At 44.2% G+C, this 18124-nt stretch overlaps 1 protein-coding gene across 8 annotated transcripts in view; it reads left to right on the top strand.

Moving 5' to 3' along the window:
- Window positions 1-18124, top strand: part of mink1.L (misshapen-like kinase 1 L homeolog) — a 93072-nt gene that overhangs the window by 58446 nt on the left and 16502 nt on the right. For 3 of the 8 annotated variants that reach the window (XM_041585131.1, XM_041585128.1, XM_041585126.1), the window contains exons 9-16: window positions 2048-2126; window positions 3438-3613; window positions 4475-4544; window positions 4745-4949; window positions 6857-6964; window positions 10752-10838; window positions 12224-12427; window positions 17663-17794. In XM_041585131.1, the coding sequence (XP_041441065.1) occupies window positions 2048-2126; window positions 3438-3613; window positions 4475-4544; window positions 4745-4949; window positions 6857-6964; window positions 10752-10838; window positions 12224-12427; window positions 17663-17794 (1061 nt within the window). 8 annotated transcript variants of the gene reach the window in all.

Below are 18124 nucleotides of genomic sequence, written 5' to 3'. Positions count from 1 at the left end.
TCTCTCCTCTCCAGCTTGGAATTTAGAAAGGCTTTTCGTCAGGCAGAGCGAGTGATGGGGAGATGGACTCAAGGGCTGTACATACCTTATTATTTGCCATTCTTTTCCTCTCCTGTTCCTCTCCCACTTGTCCTCCCAGGTACCCTTTGAGTAGCCCACTTGGCATTTGTGGGTAGCATTTGGGCAGAGTTCCATGCACAGAGACACTAATAAGAAAGCAATTTGCTGGGTTCATGTAACGGGGCTCAGGCTCTCAAGAGAAAGACCAAATAGCACAAACAAGTTGAAGTGCAGGGAACAGCACTTTCCCTTCCCGACATAAAAGCACTCCACAAGTATTCTCTCCTGAATTGTATTCAATGCAGCCATTAAATTGCAACAAAGCTTATGAGTAGGCTACACGCATTAACCGCTACTCACACAGAGGCCGATCGAGTGCAGCTCATAGGAACCAGACATCAATAGCGCCAGAGTTACTGGGTTTCACGTGTTTCCTTGCCTCATGCAGCTGCTTTCCCTTCCCATAATTCTCAGTGCAATATATTGTTAGGCCATTCCGCACCCTATAATTTTCATAAGGCTTTTTTTGCTTGTGGTCATCCCTTTTTTTTTTTAAAGGTTTTTATTCATGGTTCCATAATCAGAATAGTAGCCTCAATACAACATATGCATTTTGCATTCCCGCACATTAGTATACGCTTCCGTTCAGCCAGCCATTGAGTGTGGGAGGTTGGGGTGACATACAATTTAGAATGATACATTTCCTGGAGTAGAACAGAAAATTATTCTCATGGCCGCCCTTGGGGTAACCTCGTCCACTACACCAAGGAGACATACCTTGGGGTTAACCGTTTAGGTAGTGCTGTTTTGTCCTGGATATAGGGGAGGACTGGGGACCAGAAGGCTTGGATTCAAGGACATGAGCAAATAAGGTGTAGGTAAGATGCCTTCTCTGAGGCCCTACATTTGGAGCACTGGGGTGAGTCACATCTGTTCATACGGAACAGTCAAGTTGGGGTTAGGTGGAGTCTGTGTAGGATTTTGAATTGGATCAGTCCATCTCTAGTTGAGACCAAGTAGTCATAGGCCCTGTCAGTTGCCTCTTCCCAGTCATCATCCTCCAGCTCTGGGATGTCTCTGCTCCAGGCTATACTCATGGCACTAAATGGAGTTTTAATTGTCGATAGGAGAAGCAAGTATAGCGTGGTGATAGGTTTCCTGGTAGAGGTGGCTCTAAGGGCTGACTCTATCTTAGTAGTTGTGAGGTTTATGGACCTGAAATTGGGTATCGGTGGCTCGTCTCAACTGGACATAGGAGAACCAGGGAAGAGCCTCCTGGGTTTGACCATGTTTTATTTCTGGGGCGTACCATTCGATCCTTAAGCAAGTCCCCTATTGTGTGTAGACCCCATTGTGGCCAGATTTTGGATGCTGCTAGGTGTTGCAAGTGTGGGAGGAAGGAGTTTCCCCATAGGGGTAGATGTGGTGAGAGAAGCGATAGTGCAAGTGCTGCCATCCATGCTTTATGGTCACCCCTTTTAATGTGATTCTGGATTCAGTGGGCTTCACTTGTTAGCGTGGCCCTCACATTTTGGCTTTCTTGATGAGACAGAAAAAAATGGCGTGTATATCTGCTCTTAAGGAGTAAGTATACATGTCAAGTTACAAAAATCACATTGCGGTCTCATCACGAAGAACCCCAGTCCAACGGTTGCCAAGAATTTTAAAACTCAGAGTAGGTGAAAAACACCCACTGATAGTAAATGTAGCAGCAAAAGTAAAAAATATTAATTAGGACATGTGTAGCCTAATGTGTTTTATGCCAAATGGGCACTTACTCATAGGCTATAAAATGCATTAGGCTACACATGCCCTATTAAATATGTTTCATTTTATAATTACTTTTGCTGCTGCGTTTACTGTCAGTGGACCTTTCTTGATGAGATGACTGATTAAAGGTGCCATTCAGCGTGGCAGGATATTTGTGTTTTTGTCTTGCTTTATTGTCCTACTAATGTAAATCATTTCTGATCTTTCCTACTGGCAGCACTCTGCGACATGCACCCCATGAGAGCTCTCTTCCTTATCCCCAGGAATCCTCCCCCGAAACTAAAATCCAAAAAGTGGTAAGTGTGACTGTCCACCCCTCCTGGTTTAGTCTCCTTGCAGAGTTTGCATGGCTCTCATTGCCAAAAGCATACAGTATGTATGTTTACATGTCCAGTAGTGGTCCTATAGGCTCCCATGTCTCCTGCTGTATTCTGCCTCCCCTGTGCTCCCTGTGTTTGCCACAATCTGCCTGCCCTATGCTCCCTGTGTGTGCCATACTCTGCCTGCCCTATGCTCCCTGTGTGTGTCATACTCTGCCTTCCTCATGCTCCCTGTGTGTGCCATACTCTGCCTGCCCTATGCTCCCTGTGTGTGCCATACTCTGCCTGCCCTATGCTCCCTGTGTGTGCCATACTCTGCCTGCCCTATGCTCCCTGTGTGTGCCATAATCTGCCTGCCCTATGCTCCCTGTGTGTGCCATACTCTGTCTGCCCTATGCTCCCTGTGTGTGCCATACTCTGTCTGCCCTTTGCTCTTTGTGTGTGTCATACTCTGCCTTCCCAATGCTCTCTGTGTGTGCCATACTCTGCCTGCCCTATGCTCCCTGTGTGTGCCATACTCTGCCTGTGTGTGCCATACTCTGCCTGTGTGTGCCATACTCTGCCTTCCTCATGCTCCCTGTGTGTGCCATACTCTGCCTGCCCTATGCTCCCTGTGTGTGTCATACTCTGCCTGCCCTATGCTCCCTGTGTGTGTCATACTCTGCCTGCCCTATGCTCCCTGTGTGTGTCATACTCTGCCTGTGTGTGCCATACTCTGCCTGCACCATGCTCCCTGTGTGTGCCATACTCTGCCTGTCCTATGCTCCCTGTGTGTGCCATACTCTGCCTGTGTGTGCCATACTCTGCCTGTCCTATGCTCCCTGTGTGTGCCATACTCTGCCTGTGTGTGCCATACTCTGCCTGTGTGTGCCATACTCTGCCTGCCCTATGCTCCCTGTGTGTGCCATACTCTGCCTGTGTGTGCCATACTCTGCCTGCACCATGCTCCCTGTGTGTGCCATACTCTGCCTGTGTGTGCCATACTCTGCCTGCACCATGCTCCCTGTGTGTGCCATACTCTGCCTGTGTGTGCCATACTCTGCCTGTCCTATGCTCCCTGTGTGTGCCATACTCTGCCTGTGTGTGCCATACTCTGCCTGTGTGTGCCATACTCTGCCTGTGTGTGCCATACTCTGCCTGCACCATGCTCCCTGTGTGTGCCATACTCTGCCTGTCCTACTCTGCATGTGTGTGCCATACTCTGCCTGTCCTACTCTGCATGTGTGTGCCATACTCTGCATGTGTGTGCCATACTGTTTTCTCCAACTCTTTTACTCCCACTCTCAGGTCCAAAAAGTTCATTGACTTCATTGACACGTGTCTGATCAAGAACTACATGAGCCGACCACCCACTGAGCCGCTACTTAAGCACCCCTTTATCAGGGACCAGCCGACGGAGAGGCAGGTTAGGATCCAGCTGAAGGATCACATAGACCGATCCAGGAAAAAGCGAGGTGAGAAAGGTAGGAATGTAGTGAGACACTAATGAAGCTGCACGTTCGTCTCCCTTCTTCAGCACGAGAATTATTTCCAGTGCTTTTGCTTACTGTAACCGTCGCGCCCAATCAGAAGGTAGCATTTCCTGGTTTTAAAGGGGTATTATCGCAAAAATGAAAATGTAATATAAGCTTCATGACACTGAAATAAGAAACTTTCTCAATTAAATATTCTGCATAATTTCTGAAATAATCCAATTTATCTTCACTATTCCTCTCTCAGCATCTGTTTCTCTTCATTCTCTCTTCATGCAGCAGTTGGGTGTCAGATAGTCATTGACAGTTACATCCAATATATCTTATAGGGGGGCTTCCTTTCCTGGCAGATAAATTAGAGCTCACGCAAATAACTGATTCCAGTACAAACAAAATCTAACAAAATAACTGCCTTTTGCACAAATCCTGCATGTAGAGAGACATGATGTCTGGTGATTTTAATGGAGTGAGCTCTAATACATCTTCTAGGCAAAAGGAGCCCCCCTATAAGATATATTGGATCTAACTGTCAATGAATATCTGACACCCAACTGCTGCATGAAGACAGATTGAAGAGAAACAGATGCTGAGAAGATAAACTTGATTATTTCAGAAACGGTACCGAATCTTTAATTGATTATATTTAGAAAACGTCTAATTTCAGTATGCTGAAGTTTATATTACATTTTAATTTTTGCAATAGTTCCCCTTTAACAATGTCAGAGCCACTGAGCTCCTAAACCCCTTCACATACACAATGTCCCTAATTCCAGGAGCTGTGTCTTCTATAGTACTGACAGCAGTAGGGGTAACACTCTGCACTTTAGTTATTTGTTTTTCTCCCTCACACAGATGAGACTGAATATGAATACAGTGGCAGTGAGGATGAGGAGGAGAACCATGGAGATGAGGGAGAACCAAGGTAAGACACTAGACTTGTGTAGAGAAAACTGAAAGGTTGGCTAATCTCCATTTCCATGAAATAGTCCCATCCCTGTGCAGTCGGTAGTGAGCTGCCCCACTCTTGCAGGGCACAATTGCTTCCTATTCTGAATATTCATATAAATATGACTTTATTGAGTATTTTGCTTTCTGAGAGAGAGTTACCTGTGACTATTTCAGTTCAATAATGAATGTGCCGGGGGAATCCACGTTGAGACGCGAGTTCCTGAGGCTTCAGCAGGAGAACAAAAGTAACTCTGAGGCCTTGAAGCAGCAGCAGGTAGGAGCTCAGCACCGGGACTCTGAGGCGCACATCAAGCAGCTGCTCCATGAGAGGCAGAGGCGCATAGAGGAGCAAAAGGAAGAGCGCCGCCGAGTGGAAGAGGTAAGAACTGTTTGCAGGTAGCTGCTGTGCATTTTCCTCCATTCTTTTTAAGCACGCTCCCAAAAAGCACTGCTCTGACTTGCTGTTGGCCTTGGGATGAACCTCTTGCAATGCCTCTATCACAGACCTGGAAGCCACTGTCACGTGGATCCTGCAATGCTGCTGGGGTGAGTGTGGGAGTTTTAGTTCAGGTACAGGGAGTACAAGGAATAGGTTGCCAGTCCCTGCTGGCAAAAGGATGCACTAAGTTACCAGATGCAGCACTTGCTGATGAATACTGAATCTCAAGGCACAACCCATATTGTCACACTGTAAGTTTAGCAGATCCATCTTTATCCAGCCATAGGTATTTTGTATCCACACAACTGGGACACTCCAGGCCTCAACACTCCCAGCAATCCCTGTACACTTGTGTATATTAACTGTCACTTATTTAATAGTGACTGGTTTAATACATAACAAATACTGCACTTCAGGCCACAGCTCGCTGATAGACGTGTTACTAAATGGCCCCATCAGTCTCAGAGCTGCAGGGATTACTGCGTGACCCCACAACTGCTGCACTTGCTCTTCTATGTCTGACCACTTATTTCAATATAACACACAGACATGTATGAAACACTATGGTCACGGCTGTTGGGGAACTGTGCTCCTAAATGGAACGATAAACCAGTTCATTGTCAGTAGGCTGCTTTGTCCCTACACGTTTAACCCATTAAACGCATGCCTTTTATTGGATCCAGCTCTTGGGAGTCATAAAAAACAGTCACTTTGCACTTTGGCAGAAATAATATAAATGCAAGTTATACACTAAATGGCAATGTGTTGGGAGTTTCCTTAAATGAGAAGGATCTTGGGGTCTTTGTAGATAACACGTTGTCTAATTCTGGGCAGTGTCATTCTGTGGCTACTAAAGCAAATAAAGTTCTGTCTTGTATAAAAAAGGGCATTAACTCAAGGGATGAAACATAATTGTGTCTCTTTATAGGTCCCTGGTGAGGCCTCATCTGGAGTATGGGGGCAGTTTTGGACTCCAGTCCTTAAGAGGGATATAAATGAGCTGGAGAGAGTGCAGAGACTAAGTGCAACTAAACTGGTTAGAGGGAGGGAAGAGTTAAATTATGAGGGGAGACTGACAAGGTTGGGGGTGTTTTCTCTGGAAAAAAGGCGCTTGTGAGGGGACATGATTAGACTTTACAAGTACATTAGAGGGCATTATAGACAAATAGCAGGGGACCTTTTTACCCATAAAGAGAATCACGTACCAGAGGCCTCCCCTTTAGACTAGAGGAAAAGAACTTTCATTTAAAGGAACAGAGTAGGGGGTTCATCACAGTCAGGACAGTGAGGTTGTGGAATGCACTGCCGGGTGATGTTGTGATGCTGATTCAGTTAATGACTATAAGGGTCAGGCCACATGAGCAGATTCGGGGAGATTAGTTGCCCGGCGACAAATCTCTTCTTCGGGGCAACAATCTCCCTGAACTACCGCCCCCCCTGCCCTCCGCCGACTAAAATGAAAATCGCCTACGGCAATGCACACGGTGCTTCGATTTCGTTTCGCAGGGGGAAGGCAGTTCGGGGAGATTGTCACCCCTAAAGAAGAGGAGATTTGTTGCTGGATGCGACTAATCTCCCCAAATCTGCTTGTGTGGCCAGACCCTAAGAATGACTTGGATGATTTCTTGGACAAACATAATATCAAAGGCTATTGTGATACTAAGTTAGTATAGATATGGGTATATAGAATTTATGTAAGAGTAGGGAGTGGTGTGTGTATGGGGCTGGGTTTTCATTTGGAGGGGATGAATTTGATGGACTTTGGGTTTTTTTCAACCCAATTTAGCTATGTAACTATCTATGTATGTCCTGTGAGCCGTGACTCCTCTTGATATTTATTGTAACAGCAACAGCGGCGGGAGAGAGAGCAAAGGAAACAGCAGGAGAAGGAGCAGCAACGGAGACGCGATGACATACGCCGGGAGGAAGAGAGGAGGATGGCAGAGAGAGAGCAGGTACATGGGAATCCCAACACAAGTCCAGGGTTGGGGCTAAATACAGTTTGTATGCCTGGAATCCCAGTGTGACATGACTGAGAGAATTTGCGCTCTCAACAAATACATCTGGAATCCACAAGTCTGAGCTCCTCTGTCCTGTACTTTCTGGGCACTCTACTTGTATCCGAGTGTGCACTCGGCTCCTCCCTATCTGTACTGAGTGTGCTCTCGGCTCCTCCCTCTCTGTAGTGTCCCCAGTCTCCCTGTCCTGCCTGTGCAATGAGAGTCCTTGTGCACAATGTCTGTGCTGTCAGGTATAAAGATAAAGGAGCTTATTCTGCAGATGCAATTCAGTGTGACTGTCTCTTCCCTGAGTTCCCCTCAAATCAAAAATTAAATGTTTTTATTTTCTGGGTGACTAAATCCACCGGCGCATCAAGCGGTGTTCCTGCTGCATTCAATGGCCGACGTTTTGTGCTTATAGTCGCTGCTTTTTACACTTGCCAGCCTCAAGTGTAGCTCTAAAATCATCACCCAAAAATTGGCAGTTTTTTTACCCTGGATGGCATTCATCTCGTAGGACCAACTGGCCCTTATTACCCAATGTATTTCTGTCCATCTAAAATTTCTTTCTTAAAGTAATTCTTACAGGGGAACTCCACAAAAACATAACTTAAGCTTTTTGAAAAGTAAACACAATTTCAAGCAACTTTGCAATTTACATCAATTGAAAAATATGCAGACTTTTTATGATTTGTAATGGTTTGGAACAATTCCCTAAGCCCAGCCCCCTGCTCTCCTGCTGATCTGTCTGACTACTTTGCTGAGCTGGCTGACTACTGTTACTTTGTATCAACAGCCATCTGTCCTTAGCCTGTATCCTCCAAACCCCACAATTCTCTGCACATGTGATTTCAATAAGTAAGGGAACATCCCAGTGCAATGCATTGTGGGTTATGTAGTTCCTGCATGCTGTCTGTGAGCTGTGGAGAAGTTGTTACAATGTGTAACATCAGTGTTTAGTCCCTCCTTCCCTGCCAGGATTTCAAATGATGCAGAAAGAGAACAGTTACATAGCTGGATTTCAGTATAGAAAATGCAATTTATTCAGACTTTTTGAAGAAACTAATAATGGTGATGGGCATATTAGGGGTTTCTGTGTTATATGGCCTCTTTATCAAATTTTGGTTTGGAAGCCGGAGTTCCCCTTTAAAGAGGAACTAGCACGAAAATGAAATAAGAAACTGTCTAAATACAATCAATTAAATATTTTGCATTGTTTCTGAAATAATCAAGTTTATCTTCACTATTCCTCTCTCAGCATCTGTTTCTCTTCATTCTCTCTTCATGCAGCAGTTGGGTGTCAGATATTCACTGACAGTTAGATCCAATATATCTTATAGGGGGTTCCTTTGCCTAGAAGATGTATTAGAGCTCACTCTATTAAACTCACCAGACATCATGTCTCTCTACATGCAGAATTTGTGCAAAAGGCAGTTATTTTGTTAGATTTTGTTTGTACTGGAATCAGTTAATTGAGTGAGCTCTAATACATCTGCTAGGAAAGGAGCCCCCCTATAAGAGATATTGGATCTAACTGTCAGTGAATATCTGACACCCAACTGCTGCATGAAGACAAAATCAAGAGAAACAGATGCTGAGAGAGGGATAGTCAAAATTAGGGAATCCAGGATTCGGTTCGGGATTCGGCCAGGATTTGGCCTTTTTCAGCAGGATTCGGATTCGGCCGAATCCTTTTGCAGGCACAACCGAATCCTAATTTGCATAGCGGGGAGGGAAATCACGTGACTTTTTGTCAAAAAACAAGGAAGTAACAAAAATTTCTCCTTCCCACCCCTAATTTGCATATGCAAATTAGGGTTCGGTATTCGGCCGAATCGTTCACAAAGGATTCGGAGGTTCGGCCAAATCCAAAATAGTGGATTCGGTGCATCCCTAGAGAAAATAAACTTGATTATTTCAGAAACAATGCAGAATATTTAATTGATTGTATTTAGAAAGTTTCAAACTTCAGTATAAGGAAACTTATATTAAATTTTAATTTTCACGATAGTTTACCTTTAATATAAAACACTTCTGGGAAAGAACTGGAAACAAAAGAAAAAGATTATCGAGCAGTGAAGTGGCAAAAGTGTGTGATTTGCCCCAGAAACAGAAGCCAGAACACAGGGCAGAATCTTGTTGCCCCAGGAGCTGGATCAGTGGCCGCATCTTTCTGAGGAATTGTTTGCTCTCTCTTGCCCTTATAGAGAAATCTCATTGAATGCCTGACGCATAAAATAATAATTGTGCCTGATTGAATTGCCAACTTGTTTGAGGCTGTAACCACCATCTATGGGATAAGATAGACAATTATGACAATGATCTTGTGATTGTTCCTTCACCCTGCAGGATAGGGGCCAATCTGTTACTCCTTCTTCTGTACTTGGAGAGTAGATTGTTTGTTTTCCCCTATCTGTGCCGAGGAATGAAAGAACTTGTAATCCTCCCTCTTTGTCTCCCTGCATCTCTTAGTGGGGTCTGACCCCCTAAACTCTGTGGGGTCATTTATAAACACAGGGCAAATTTGCACCTGGGCAGTTACCCATAGCAACCAATCAGTGACTGGCTTTTTACAGGCTGCTGCCGGTTGAATAATAAAAGCAGACCGTTGATTGGTTGCCATAGGTTACTGCCCAGGTGCAAATTTGCCCAGTGTTTATAAGTGAGCCCCTGTCTGTGTTGCCCTGTGATAGGAAGGTATAACCCCATTTTATGTGTCACCCTGCAGGGGGAGGGACAGACTCACAACTCTGCACCCTAAGGAACACTCTGATTTCTCTTCTCCAGGAGGAGGAGGCTATTAAAGGGGAACTTAAGTCTAAAATAGAATAATGCTAGAAATGCTGTATTTCTCTGTTGTCTGCTTAGGGGACACAGGAACAGTGGGGTATACTTGCACCACTAGGAGGCACAACACAAAAAAATAGAAATAACTAGTCCCTCCTACTCCTGCTATATCCCCTTCTACAGGCAGAGCTAGGCCAGTTATGTTGTGTCCTCATGAAGTTAGGACATAGAGCTCCTGTTCTGAACCAGAAGTCTAATTAAACCAAGACTGTGCACATGCTCAGTGTAGTCTGGGCTGCTTAGGGATCGTCATAAATGATCAAAACAGCACAAGTCAAATAATATCTGCCAGAAGCCGATACAGCAAGACTGATTAATAATCAGCATATACAGACTGCACTGGGTCTGTGGATACAAATCTCTACACAGTCGCCGACTGCTCTACAGGGAAACAAGCAAAGCTGCTTGAGTTCTGGGAAGTAAGGTGGAGGGGCTCCCCCTGCTGTTTGAAAGTATGATCGTTTCCCTGCAGAGCAGTTAGGGACTGTCTGAAGTTTCTATCCACGGCCGTCAGAGCAAGTTAAATAAAGGGAGAATTTCACTGCATTACAGTCAGGTTTATTAAAAAAACGGTACACATTTTTTAATTAAAGTATATTGTAAATAGGTTTCTGTTTCATTAAAGAAAGTAGAGATTTTATTTTTTTGCCTTTTCATGCCCTTTAATATGGGCTCTGTCACTTATTCTATTCCTCTGCTCAACAAGCAGCACATAAGTAACAGAAGTATAAATGCAGCCATGCCAGGGACAGACATATCTTATCAGTGGTTTCCTCCTTCTCACACAAATCTGTCATTTCCATCACTGGTGTAAGAAGATTTCTGTCATTCTCCCTGTGATTACTTCTGCACTCCTCTTTCTTTGCTTTCTCTGTATCTCTCCTTCCTTCTCTAGGAATATATCAGGCACAAGTTAGAGGAAGAACAGAGGCAGTTAGAAATCCTTCAGCAGCAGCTTCTACAGGAGCAGGCACTATTACTGGTAAACCTCTTGTACCTCCATATTCCTCCATGTACAGCTCCCCTCCCACCACTGCATTCACCACCCTGTGGCCCCTCTCATGTGCCTCATTGCCTCCACGTGGAACTCCCTGGTTCCACGTGGAAATCAATACTCCTGCACTGCACCATGTCATGTGTATGTGTGTGTATGTATGTATGTATATATAATATATATATATATATATATATATATATATATATATATATATATATATATATATATATATATATAATATATATATATATATATATATATATATATATATATACAGTATATATATATATATATATATAGGTATAGCTTGGGCACAGGGCCGCCATCATTTACTGGACAGTCACAGCGCAGTGAACTAAGGGCCACACACTAACACAACTAAAAGTGCTGCTGTCAACCCCTCACCAACCCTATAAGAGGGAACTGTCTAACAAAAGCTACACAGCTGTTTAAATTGTATAATTTATAAACCCTATTTCACATATATACAGAGGTCAGCTGGGCCTTTCATTTAGCTCATTCTGATTAGATGAGAGCAGCACACAAGCGTGCAAGGCCAAAGTCTCCTCCTCCTCCTCTGAGACCCTTGTGTCTTTTCCCTCGTTCTACAATAAATGTTATTTAGGATTCCTCATATCTGTCTTGTTTGCAAGTCTCCACCCTTGTCATGTGTTACCTTTATTATGTCCTGAGCACCTTGACTATCAGTGACTTCTAATATCCTTATCATTTACAGTAGGGGGTACATTATCCCTTATAATACATGAGTGATACTCAGAGTTCCCTGTATAACTCAGCCTGCAGCCTTGTGTCTTTATATGGTCACAGAACAACCTCTCAGTGACTTCTAATATCCTTATCATTTACAGTAGGGGGTACATTATCCCTTATAATACATGAGTGATACTCAGAGTTCCCTGTATAACTCAGCCTGCAGCCTTGTGCCTTTATATGGTCACAGAACCCCTCAGTGACTTCTAATATCCTTATCATTTACAGTAGGGGGTACATTATCCCTTATAATACATGAGTGATGCTCAGAGTTCCCTGTATAACTCAGCCTGCAGCCTTGTGCCTTTATATGGTCACAGAACACCCCCTCAGTGACTTCTTATATCCTTATCATTTACAGTAGGGGGTACATTATCCCTTATAATACATGAGTGATACTCAGAGTTCCCTGTATAACTCAGCCTGCAGCCTTGTGCCTTTATATGGTCACAGAACAACCCCTCAGTGACTTCTAATATCCTTATCATTTACAGTAGGGGGTACATTATCCCTTATAATACATGAGTGATACTCAGAGTTCCGGGGAATAATGGCAGGGCAGGTTGGATACCTATATAAAACAAGTCTTGTATATACAGGAATACAAGCGGAAGCAGCTGGAGGAGCAGAGACAGTCGGAGCGTCTGCAGAGACAGCTTCAGCAAGAACACGCATATCTCAAGTCCCTTCAGCAGCAACAGCAGCAGCAGCAACAACAGAAGCAGCAGCAGGAAAAGAAGCCGCTTTACCATTACAATCGGGGTGTCATGAACCCCAGTGAGAAGCCTGCCTGGGCTAGAGAGGTGAGCACACATATTACACATATAGTACAGTAACTTATTATGATGTATTAATTATACATGTTCTGTGGTTATTTCTTTATAAAGGTTATTATTGAAAAGTGGAATCATTATTCTTATTTGCCTCGCCTGAGATCAGGAGTCAGTCGTAGTTTTTTTTAACAGTGTTTATTTTATTTTCAAATAAAGGGGGGTACAGAAGAGAAAGAAGGGTTAACAGGTACAGCTTGTAATCACCATTGGATAATACAGTAGTCAACATTGATCGTCATTCCAAGTCAGGTTCACACAGATACACTGGAGGTAGGGTTTTAATTACCTAGGTATTGGCAGCACTGGTGGTATCCTGATGGGGCCCTTACTGCCCATGAAAGGGGAACTATCGCATAAATGAAAATGTAATATAAGCTTCCTCATACTGAAATAAGAAACGTTTCTAAATACAATCAATTAAATATTCTGCATCATTTCTGAAATAATCAAGTTTATCTTCACTCTCCCTCTCTCAGCATCTGTTTCTCTTTATTCTGTCTTCATGCAGCAGTTGGGTGTCAGATAATCACTGACAGTTAGATCCAATATATCTTATAGGGGGGCTCCTTTCCTAGCAGATGAATAAGAGCTCACTCAAATAACTGATTCCAGTACAAACAAAATCTAACAAAATAACTGCCTTTTGCAAAAATTCTGCATGTAGAGAGACATGATGTCTGGTGAGTTTAATAGAGTGACCTCTAATACATCTTCTAGGCAAAAGGAGCCCCCCTATAAGATATATTGGATCATTCATCTGACACCCAACTACTGATTGAAGAGAAACAGATGCTGAGTGAGGGATAGTGAAGATAAACTTGATTATTTCAGAAACGGTACAGAATCTTTAATTGATTGTAATTGATATTAAGAAAAATTCTTATTTCAGTGTGCTGAAGCTTATATTACATTTTCATTTTTGCAAAAGTTCCCCTTTAAGATTTGGCCTCTGTCCACTAATCCCAGATTTTCCCATATTTGGCGGGGCATCCTCGGACTAGACAGTTAAAATTTTTTTTTGTTAAAGGTTTTTTTTTTTGCTTTTCAAACACAACAAAACGTACACATAAACTTGCATTACTATGACCACATGCAGTTGAGCTTTTACATTTCACAGTATTACAGTAATTAGTCAGGAGCAGTAATCAGATTGTGGCAAATAACAGAGAGTCATTGGGAGGATCAACAGGGATTGGCACCTAATTCAATGTTTGGTGCTGTCAAGTCTAGTCGGCTACTTCTGGATTGATCTCCAGCCAAGTGTCCCAAACCTTCTCAAACTTTTGAGGGCACTGTGTAGATATATAGGTTAATTTGATAACAGGCAACTTGCTATTGATTAACTGCACCCAATTCTTAAGTTTCGTTGGTTGGGGGCTCATTCATCTCATAGCAACATGCTTTTTGGAGTAAAAGTATAACGTTTTAAGCAGGGTTCTGGTTTTGTTCAAGGGGAATAGATAATCTACTATGCCTAATAATCACACTTCTGGAGCTAGTTGTCAGGGCCTCACCGGCTCAGATGCGGAAGTCAGGACCAAGGAGGAAGCCAAAATAGGGTTGCAAAGTATCCAAAGGGTTAAGCAAAGTTTGTGGTCTTTATCCAGGCAGAAGGTCAGAAGGCAGGTAGAAAAATTTGTGGTCAGAAGGAAGCCGAAGTCAAGATCAGGAAACCAGTCCATAAATACAAGCACAGCACACCCAGGAATGCAGAATACAAATCCTATACACGGGCAGTGTATCTGATCTTTCACCGGCTTTTAAGATTTGAATTTTTGGTGCCATTGACACCGGCATCACGTGCCGGCGTGATGACATTGCTGTGATGCAGCATCTTCCCTTGGGAGGCCGCCATCTTGAGAGCAGCACGGCAGAGGAGAGGAGTGCCTTCGGGCACTCCTCCCACTAGTATTCCAATAATAATTTACAATAGGGCATTCCCACAGTAAATGGAAGAATCCAGCATCTAGAGATTGACATTTGGGGCACACTGCATTGGGGTTTCTACCCATCACTTTCAATCTTGTAGGGGTAATATATGTGCTATGTATGATCCTGTATTGCACCATTTTGTCTCTGGTGAAAATTCATAAACACCTTCTATTGCCTCTGCTCATCGAGATGGAGTATTTCCTTATCCATATACTCTTTAATTTATCAAAGGGATTTCCTATGCTTGGAATTAGGGATTTATATAAATCAGAGATTATCTTTCTTGGGGTTGGGTTCCATAGCCTACTCTCATATGATGAGGTCATAGTGTTAATTGTAAAAGTGTTATAAGTCATTGGGCCAAGATTTTTGCCAAGATTTTAACATCTGTATTAATCAGGGATATAGGTTGGTATGAGTCGCAAGACTCTGGGTATTTCCTCTCCTTGAGTATAAGTATTATAGTAGTGAAATAAAGGGATTGTGGAAATGGGCACCAGCTCATCACTAAGGAGCTTGTATCCATCCGGTCCGGGAGTTTTTCCGGGGGAGAGACTACCGATGGCGTCCCTTTTTTCCCCCAGGGTTTTTATGCGACCATCTAGATAAGAGGACTTGTCTGGGCTTCATTTGGGGAATTTAATGCCCTTTAGGAATTGCTCTAACTGCTTGTGTGTAGGAGATACGTGTGGTATAAAGGTCCTGGAAGTATTTGGCAAAGACCTCTGCAATGTTTTCCGCGTCTGTTGCATATTTACCCTGCGCATCTTTGATTCTAGCGATCATTGTTGGGGGTTATTCAGTTTAGCTAGATAGGCAAGGATCCTCCCATTTTTATCCCCTTGTTCAAATGCCCTTTCACAGGCACAAAATAGTTTCTTACGGGTACGGAGCTGCTTACCGCTATTAAGGGAACGCATGCTTCTATGACTGCTCAGCTAGAGACTATAAAAGTCGTTCTGTCTCTCCTGCATCGCGACTTTCAAAATCTTCGGGAGCATACCAGCTGCAAGTTGTTGCGACGGTTCATGTTCTCTAGGTCTTCGGCGAGGTTGGGAAACATTTGCACTTGTTGTTGCAGCTGCGCAATTTCTTCTGGGATAGGCCGCATCATGTCTTCTATGTCGAATACCCAGTGTTCTCTGTGGGATCACTCCCAACGATTTTGGAAGTCGTGACAGATCGACTTTTATTGTCTCAGTCATAGAAGCATGCATTCCCTTAATAGCAGTGAGCAGCTCCGCATTGGTCGGTTCTGATGTTGGGGCATTGGAGGTACTGGAGTATGAGTCCGGGGGGGGGGGCACCTCTTATAGCCAGGTGTTTGAAGTTGATATTTGTTAGGTAAAGGGGCTTGTGTTGCCCAAGGAGTCCAGTCAGTCAGTCAGTCAGTCAGTAGAAGACACGTCTATACAGTTCTCCATCATGGCCACGCTCCCAACATTGACTAGTATTTAACTGTTGGGCAGGGCCTTCTGTGATTACCACCGGGCTGCACATTGTCCAATGTATCCTTGCTATGCAGCCAACTATACAGCAGCTCAATTAGTATCCAATAGGCGAGTGCCCGGGTCCCATAATACACGGCCATGATTAGGCTCCTACCAGTTGGTTTAGCTTATATTTTGTGATTGCCATTTGACAGCAACTTCTTGTTAGAATTATGTATACCACGTCAGGAATAAATGGAGATCAATGTTCTGTGCAAGGAACTCGGACAAGTTTTCATCTACTTGGGAAGGAAGATTCCTTATGGAGCATGACCAAGAATGAATGGTGCCAAAAGCAGTGCTCCTCTTCCACCACTCACCTAAAGAGACATCAGGGAGAGAACAAGGGAGAGCCAGTCTTATTTCATAAATCAGTGATGATGGAATGATTGTATCTACCCTTAAACACAAGCCATTCTTGGTCCTGGAACAGCAGGTTGATGCACATGGCTGAGCACTGAGCTCTCCATTCCTCCTAACTTTGCCCAGAAGCTGGTGGCTACAGTGGATAGGCTCTACATTCACTTTTCCACAGCCAACCCACTTGTAGCCTGCTGGTGGGGCCTGTGTTTTATGGTGTTTGTATGTAGATAATACATCCAAAAACAGGCTGGTGTCAATCAGTTTCATTGGGTAATCACTGATGGACCCAGACTGTGGTGAAATTGTAGTTGACCTTACAAGGGGTAAAACTAGTGAATGGAGCAGTAGAACAGATTCCAACCTAGAGAAACATGGACATCCTTGTGCTCCTTCTGAATTCTGCTGGACTAAGATCTTTTTTTCTACTGTCTTTCTCAACCTGGCAAACGGGTTACAGCAGTAATGGGGAACTGGGGTGGAGCCAGAGGGGGAACTGGGGTGGAGCCAGAGGGGGAACTGGGGTGGAGCCAGAGGGGGGAACTGGGTTGGAGCCAGAGGGGGGAACTGGGTTGGAGCCAGAGGGGGAACTGGGGTGGAGCCAGAGGGGGAACTGGGGTGGAGCCAGAGGGGGGAACTGGGGTGGAGCCAGAGGGGGGAACTGGGGTGGAGCCAGAGGGGGGAACTGGGGTGGAGCCAGAGGAGGGAACTGGGGTGGAGCCAGAGGGGGGAACTGGGGTGGAGCCAGAGGGGGGAACTGGGGTGGAGCCAGAGGAGGGAACTGGGGTGGAGCCAGAGGGGGGAACTGGGGTGGAGCCAGAGGGGGGAACTGGGGTGGAGCCAGAGGGGGGAACTGTCTTATTGTAATAGATCTATTTTCTGTCTAGAGGTGAAGGAAAATATTAGTCCCTCCTGCCTTACGTTGTCTCCACTGCCCATATGCCCACCTTGAGGTAGCAATAGCAGGCTGATCAGATCATAACAAGGAGAAAACGGGCAGTTGGATTGAGGGCCGCATCAAAGAACGATTCGATCCTCAATCAGATGGAATTTGTAACCACGGCTGATCGACGTCTGTATTGGCAATGCATCAGTAAATGCTGCTGAGCTATAGATGTGGCTGGAAGCTAATGTACCTTTACAGCGTCTGTTTAGTACTGAAATTCCAAGCCCAGATTATTACATTGGATAATAACAGTGAGCAGTTTCTCTTTGGAAAATGATTCAGTTGTTCCCATTGCATGCAGCTATTGTGGCCTTCATTATGTCCTACCACTCTTTCCTCCACAGCCATGTTTGCTATTCACTATGAAGTCCATGAATTTGGTGCAGGACAGCAGCCTCTATCTGTATGTGATGAGCTCTGAACCAATGTATTGATCCAACATAACACGTTCATGATGGCCTCTCTTTTTTTTATCAGGTAGAGGAGCGTTCGAGACTGAACAAGCAGAGTTCCCCGCTTGCTATTACTAAACTAAGCTCAGTGGAGTCTGCTGGGAACCCATCACAAACACCTCCCTCACAGCGGCCTCCAGAAATACAGGAGCACAAGGTAACCTTTGTATTGCTGCTTTTCTAAGCAAAGTCCTGCTTTATGGCAGCTGAGATTCTAGCTATTTGTATAACAGAGCATTCTGTCCCAGTGGCTGCACAGATCCTATCTGATCCCCATTGTAAGCAGCAGTCCTGTCCTGCTTTATGGCAGCTGAGATTCTAGCTATCTGTATAACAGAACATTCTGTCCCAGTGACTGCACAGATCCTATCTGATCCCCATTGTAAGCAGCAGTCCTGTACTGCTTTATGGCAGCTGAGATTCTAGCTATCTGTATAACAGAACATTCTGTCCCAGTGGCTGCACAGATCCTATCTGATCCCCATTG

This window comes from Xenopus laevis, chromosome 3L (genome assembly GCF_017654675.1).
Source record: "Xenopus laevis strain J_2021 chromosome 3L, Xenopus_laevis_v10.1, whole genome shotgun sequence".
In the NCBI taxonomy this organism is placed as follows: domain Eukaryota; kingdom Metazoa; phylum Chordata; class Amphibia; order Anura; family Pipidae; genus Xenopus; species Xenopus laevis.
Note: the sequence above shows the minus strand (reverse complement) of the source record. Positions and strands in the feature narration are given on the sequence as shown.